A 7,000-nucleotide genomic window follows, 5' to 3' on the forward strand; every position below is an offset into this window, starting at 1 on the left:
TGGAGATCCAAGCCCCTCCTTTACAGAGCGGACAATTGCGGCGTAGACTCCAGGATTGGAGGCCGGGACACCGAAATGAAGGCATCTTGCATCCCAGCTCCATCCCAGCGCGAAGGCGGCAGAAAGGCTGATTACTCTGTTCTCTGAGTCTTGGGCTGCCGCCTCGCTCTCCTGGCGGGACGCTCCCAGCCCTCTATCCCTTTTTGCTCCTGTTTTTCCCCTCTCGCCCATAGCCGGAGGCAAAAAGAAGCCTCGGGGCTCCCACTGGATCAGGAGGCTCCTCAGGTCTCAGGCCGCTGTCTAGATGTGGAGTCTTCTAACTGGAAGGCCTGGAGGCAGAGCAGTGAAGCAAACTTGGGGAGGAGGAGTTTGAGGCGAACTCGGAGAGGGCAATGAGGCAAACTCGGGATGGGGCTGTCCCTCTCTGCAGCCTGTCCGAATTGGAAGTGGAACCATGCACGGCCGTGTTGAAGGGCAATGGAGTGTGGAGAGAGGAGCGTGCAGCCAGAGGTGAGGGAGGAGTCACTCTCTCATATGCCGGGGGAAGGAGCAATCAAGGGCATACTCTTGCATTTATGCCCGTCTTTTCTTTTCAGCGCCACAGGTGGGACCGTCTCCATGCTCCTGCCAGGCAGTCCCTCGGGAGAGGCCGCCCTGGGCTGCTAAGCCTGGGCATCTGGAGAAGGCGAGTCTGGGGACCCGCCCGGACCCGCCCTTCCATAAGCCGCAGCGCCACTTGGCGGCCGTGGTGCCGCGGTGCAGGAGGCGCGCTCGACCTGGGGTGGGGCGCTGCACCAGCCCGTTAAAGCAGGATGCGTCTGGAAAGTCTTCAAACCGAGTTTTCCCGAGAGGGCGGGCGAGAGGAGTCGGGCGGGAGGGTGATCCCGAGAGGACTAGGGAGGGCCTGGTGGAGGGGCCCGCCCAGGGCGGCCTGACTTCGGTGACGAAGCAGACACAGAAAGACAAAGTCCATTTGGATGGAAGTGGGAGCTCAGTGAGAGGGGCCATTTTGACTCTGGTGACAGGAAATGACTGGTCTCTCGCGGTCTGGGAGCGGGGCACCCAGGTACGGCCGCTCAACCTGGGACTAGTGGGTACTGGCTGGTGGTCGTGAGGCCCGCTCCACGTAGAGGGGCGACTGGCAGGCACGCTTTGGCATCTGGTTTGATAATCTGAGCATTTGTCCAGCTTTGGAGAGGCTTTCCAAGTCTGCCTCCGAAGGAGATGGTTGAGTTGGGGGGTGCCAAGGTGTAGGTCAAAATGTAATTTTCCAAGATGTTTAAGTGGAGGGAATTCAGGACCCCTTTCAAGTTTGCCTCGTGGGAATATCTCCTGGCTTGGAGAGATGGGAAGGCTGGAGAGGCGCTAAAGCCTGGGCCAGGTGTCCGAGGGCAGCCATAGTCGGAGTCAAGGAGCAGGGGCCAGGGAAGGGGCTTTCAAAATGCATGGGAACTTTGGAAAGGCGTCCTATTCAGTCCTTCCTCTTCATGCTCCTTCAGTGAGTCATTCCGAGGTCAGTGGTCTGAGGGGAGGTCTGAATTTAAACAGTCTTCTCCCCTAAATTTGGAGTTCTGTGTTTGTAGAGAACAAGACTGAGGTGCTGGAACAGAGGACATGGGATAACTAGCATTCCAGGGACTCAGGTAGTTCTGGACTTGGCTTTAATTAGAAGGAGAAATGGTTACTGTGTTGGGCCTGGATATAATCGTATGACTCTGCTCTTTTCCATCTTTTAGGGTCTAAGGATAACTCTGGGGCCATTATGGTCATGATTCTCACAGAGAACCCTGAGATTTCTGCACTTGAGCAATGTCAGGTGCCACTGAACTTGTTCTGAGACCCTTGCCCTAGAGGATGGCCAAGGGGCTCCTGGTGACCTATGCCCTCTGGGCTGTAGGGGGCCCTGCTGGGCTCCACCACCTGTACCTGGGAAGGGACAGCCATGCCCTGCTCTGGATGCTTACCCTGGGTGGGGGTGGGCTGGGCTGGCTCTGGGAGTTCTGGAAGCTCCCAAGCTTTGTAGCTCAGGCCAACAGAGCCCAGGGCCAGAGACAGAGCCCAGGAGGGGTGACACCCCCTTTGAGTCCCATTCGCTTCGCTGCCCAGATGATAGTTGGCATCTATTTTGGCCTTGTGGCTCTGATTAGCCTTTCTTCCATGGCCAACTTCTACACTGTGGCCCTCCCACTGGCAGTTGGCTTAGGGGTGTTGCTGGTGGCTACTGTTGGCAACCAGACCTCAGACTTTAAGAACACTCTAGGGGTGGCATTCCTTACTTCCCCTATCTTCTATGGCCGCCCCATAGCCATCCTACCCATCAGCTTGGCTGCCAGCATCACAGCCCAGAAGCGTCGCCGCTACAAACCTTCAGTGAAGTCAGAGACACTCAGTGTGCGGCTCTATCGGCTGGGCTTGGCTTACCTTGCTTTCACAGGCCCACTGGCATACAGCACCCTCTGCAACACAGCTGCCACCCTCAGCTATGTGGCAGAAACCCTTGGCTCCTTTTTGAATTGGTTCAGCTTCTTCCCCCTTCTTGGCCGCCTCATGGAGTCTGTCCTCCTTCTGCCTTACCGGATCTGGAGGCTACTGGTGGGGGATCCTGGCTTCAACAGCAGATACTTCCAGGAGTGGAAGAAGCTCTATGAGTTTGTTGACAGTTTTCAGGATGAGAAGCGTCAGCTGGCTTACCAGGTAAGGCTTTCTTCCCTCTCATTCCTGTCTAGGATGGCTCTGGGTGTTAGGCTAAGCTTTGTTGGAGCTGGCATCCATTATGTGGAAGTACTTTTCTCATTTCTGCTGGCCAGGCCCAGGAAGACTGTTTTATATTCTTTTGGCATCTGTGTGTAATGGGCAAAGGTTACAGAGGCTTTAATAGTGAGTGGGAAAAATATATGTCTATTATTTACTTTTTATTGAGGTATAACATATAAAGTGCACTGATTTTAGATACACATCACTCAGATCAGGGTATGGAACATTTCCAGCATTGAGAAGGTTCCTTTGTGCCCGCCCCTTTCCAGTCTATACTCCCACTTTCAGAGGTAACCTCTATTCCGACTTCTATCACCATAGATTAGTTTTGGCCATTCTTTTTTTTTTTTTTTTTGAGACAGAGTCTCACTCTGTTGCCCTGGCTAGAGTGAGTGCCGTGGCATCATCCTAGCTCACAGCAACCTCAAACTCCTGGGCTCAAGCGATCCTACTGCCTCAGCCTCCCGAGTAGCTGGGACTACAGGCACGCGCCACCATGCCCGGCTAATTTTTTCTATATATTTCTAGTTGTCCAATTAATTTCTTTCTAATTTTTAGTAGAGACGGGGTCTCGCTCTTGCTCAGGCTGGTTTTGAACTCCTGAGCTCAAACAATCCGCCCGCCTCGGCCTCCCAGAGAACTAGGATTACAGGCAGTTTTGGCCATTCCTGAACCTCAAATAAATGGAATCATACAGCAGGTATTCTTTTGTATCTAGCATCTTTCATTCAACATTATGTTTATGAGATTTATTAATACTGTTGCGTGCAATTGTAAATTATTTGTTTTCATTGCTGTATAGTATCCCATTGTATGATTATATTACAATTTATTTATCCACTGTGTTAATGAACATTTGGGTTGTTTCCACTTTGGGGCTATTATAAATAAAGCTACTATAAATATCCTTATACATGTCTTTGGTGGAGACATATATACACTTATTTCTCTTGTTGGGAGGAGATCTTGTCAGAGATCTTGTGAAGTTCCAGGTTGGAACATGGGCAGTTGTGATTAAAGGCAAATCCTGGCTTTTGCCATGAGATCTAGAGCTTGTCCATGTTTCAGAAGGCTGGAATTCTAGCTTGAGGTGCTGTTCTTTTCCCCTGGGTAAGTAGAAGCCCATTCCAGAGATATCATAGCCTGATTATCGAAGGTGCAGGAAGAGGCCCAGATGCCCTGACAATGTTGTGAGATTCTTGTGAGATTCTAATTTTCACCTTCTGTTTCCATAAGGTTTTGGGCCTCTCAGAAGGGGCAACAAATGAAGAAATACATCGGAGTTACCGGGAGCTGGTGAAGGTCTGGCACCCTGACCATAACCTGCACCAGACAGAGGTGGCACAGAGGCACTTCCTGGAAATCCAGGCTGCATATGAAGTCCTGAGTCAGCCCAGGAAGCCCAAGGGACCCTGAAAGTGAGAAGAAACTTCTCCCTAAGGATGGAGTCTTCCCAGCAGAGCTGGGCAGCTTGTCTCAAGTCTAGCTGTGCCCACGAGGGGCATTCCAGCAGCATTAAAGAAATTATCTGCTTATAGTGGAGATGAGAAAATCTTAAAGGGGTAAGAAAGATTATGGTAGAAGAATGTATTTATGTTGTGAATTTCTAAATTCTTGGCTGTTATAGTCTTGACTATTTTTCTTAAAACCAGAGAGTGAAAGGCATATTCTAAAACCAATAACATATCTTTTAGAGCAGCGGTCCCCAACCTTTTTGGCACCAGGAACCGGTTTCATGGAAGACAATTTTTCCACAGATAGGGGTGGGGGTGACTTCGGTGGAGCTCTGCAGGCCGGTCCCTAACAGGCATGGCCTGGGGGTTGGGGACCACATTTTAGAATATGTGCAAATATTATATATTAATTTAAAAAATTAGAAAATCTATCTATCTATCTATCTTAGTGAATATACCACCTTGTCCCACTCCTGGTACATTGATGTGTGGAGGAAGGTAATTTAACTTCTTTTCTTTAACGTGTAAAGCACCAGGTTAGGAGATTGAAGGAAAAATATAAAGTGTCTAATATTTTACAAGCTGTCCTATGACAAGAAGAATTTGATTTATTCTGTAGATTACTAAGGGGTAAGACTGGGGTTAAATTTCAAAATTTCAAAAGAATTTTAATTCTGTTTATAGGAGAGCTTTCTAGCAGCTATCCTTTTCCCAAGAAGGAACAAGCTGCTGTGGAGTAGGGGGTAGTCTCGCATCACAGACTCCTCTGCTTGGAGGAGTATTTTTGGAGAGTTCTCAAACTTTACATAGGTGGTTTGACTGGCTGAATTCTCAAGTCTGCCCAGTACTTGAGGTCTGATTCTGAGCTACACACCCTGCTCCCTAGGAGCATACAATCTGCTGGGGTATAACACCCCATCGCAGATACCGAAGGTACACAGATATCAAAGTCCTCGTTCAGTGTTTTGAACTAAGTGTCGTAAGAGCTGTAAATAATATATTGGGATATTGGAGGAGGGATAGATAACATTGTTTTATGGGGCTCCTGGAAAGATTCGTGATTTTATATCTTGTATATCCCTGGGGAACTTTGGGGAAACCCTAGGGAACCAGCAGCTTGAGCATCTCAAGGAGGCCTTATTTAATTCTAGGTAACTAGCCAGGTATGAAAGAAAGAGCCCAGGATGTCTCAGTTTTCCAAGGAAGACTGGCGACCAGGAGAATGATGTCAAAATTATTTATCTTGACTGCAGCTCTTTTATATGTGTGTACAATCTCTACACTTTTTTTCTTTTTTCTGGATGTTAACTCTGAGTAGCATATATATAAAAAATATAGATTTTAAAGTAGAATTATGTCAGCTAATATTCTCTAAAGATTAAGAAAATGGTCTGATCAATTGAGAGGAATGAAATTCATAGATGTTTTTTCTTTGCATTAATATATACAAAAACTTTTAAAAATTTGCCATTGAATTCACTTATGTACCATGATTTCAAGACCGAATTAACTTTCGTACCTTTTAAAGTTGCCAAAAATTGATATATGTTTCCTTTGAAAAACACAGTTTGTCAGATTATTACATGGAGTTTTAATGGGGCATTTTCATAGGCTATTAATTAGTAATTTATTAACATAATATATAGCACTATATCTGCACAATGTAAATATATCAAAAATAGTCTATAAGAAAAAAGAGGCATTTTCCAGCAAGCTTTAGGCCATCTGCATCTCAGGAGTGGAGTTGGCAGGACAAACTCTACAACCATGGGGTAACCTGTGTCCACCTCTTTTGTAAGCCATCCTTTTCTGCCAAGGACCCACTTGGATTTCAAGTGTAGATTTCAAATCTATTTTGTTGATATCCTTGCTTGTTAGAAACCTTAACTGTTTATAATATGTGTTGTGGATATCTTTCCCCAGTCTATGACTTGTCTTTTGACATTAAGTGTGGGTTTTAGAGTCAAAGGGACTAGCACTAGGATTTGAATCTGATTCCATGATTTTCTAGCTGTTTGATCTAAAAGAAAGTCTGTTCAGGATGGGGATGACAACAAGCATCCCAAAGGACTCCCTACTCCCCACTAGAATGCCTTCTCAACAACTGGAATAAATTTAAGTTAGAAAGTCTAAAAAAAAAAAAAATAGAAGAAGAAGAAGAAAAGAAAAAGAAACCAAGGAGTGATTAGGGGCTCTACTAGATTTGGAAAATTATTTTACTGTTCTTAAATTTTATAATGGGTTTTTGTTACAAAATATGGATATATTTTAATTTATTTGAATGGGAACTACTGATGGGCCACATCTGTTTTCCCAACATGAGCAAGGCTATAATAAATATCTTTGAATATATATACTGATGCTTTTTGGTTTTTTGAAGCTAGATTCCAATAAGTGATAATGTAGGGTCAAACAGAAGACATGTTTTAAATTTTGATGGATATTGTATCAGGTTACTTCCAGAAAAGGTGGTAACAATTTACACTTCCACCAGCATATAAGAAAGTGGCCTTTTCTTTGTAAAAATTTTTGTCAAGATGATGGGTGAGCAATAATATCTAATCACTTTAATTTGCATTTTCCTGACTCCTAGTGAAGTTCAGCATCTTTTCAAATGTTTATTGGACATTTGCATTTCTTCTTCAGTGAATTGCTTGATAGTACTTTCTACCTGTTTTTAAATTGTGTTCCTTTTTGTCTCTATCAAATCTATTTTGTTGATATCCTTGCTTGTTAGAAACCTTAACTGTTTATAATATGTGTTGTGGATATCTTTCCCCAGTCTATGACTT

General features: G+C 45.5%; 1 protein-coding gene across 2 annotated transcripts; it reads left to right on the plus strand.

Annotated features, from left to right (window-relative positions):
• Positions 1-924: 924 nt before the first annotated feature.
• Positions 925-4,597, plus strand: DNAJC22 (DnaJ (Hsp40) homolog, subfamily C, member 22). Of its 2 annotated transcripts, none has more exons than XM_012654609.1 (3): positions 925-1,066; positions 1,737-2,694; positions 3,991-4,597. In XM_012654609.1, exons 2-3 carry the CDS (start codon positions 1,855-1,857, stop codon positions 4,168-4,170), a joined length of 1,020 nt encoding a protein of 339 aa, XP_012510063.1. In that variant the 5' UTR covers positions 925-1,066; positions 1,737-1,854; the 3' UTR covers positions 4,171-4,597. The 2 variants fall into 2 exon arrangements, with proteins under 2 accessions (XP_012510063.1, XP_012510073.1); XM_012654619.1 differs by lacking the exon at positions 3,991-4,597 and adding an exon at positions 3,313-3,337.
• The last annotated feature ends 2,403 nt before the right edge of the window (positions 4,598-7,000 follow it).

The sequence above is a fragment of the Propithecus coquereli genome, unplaced genomic scaffold (genome assembly GCF_000956105.1).
Source record: "Propithecus coquereli isolate 6110/MARCELLA unplaced genomic scaffold, Pcoq_1.0 Scaffold111, whole genome shotgun sequence".
Lineage (NCBI taxonomy): Eukaryota > Metazoa > Chordata > Mammalia > Primates > Indriidae > Propithecus > Propithecus coquereli.

What these genes read in the sequence shown, in the direction of transcription:
- DNAJC22 (XM_012654609.1), top strand. Translation starts at nt 1,855, where the DNA reads ATGGCCAAGGGGCTCCTGGTGACCTATGCCCTCTGGGCTGTAGGGGGC. An exon ending in AGCGTCAGCTGGCTTACCAG is followed by an intron (nt 2,695 to 3,990) that starts GTAAGGCTTTCT and finishes TGTTTCCATAAG; the next exon opens with GTTTTGGGCCTCTCAGAAGG.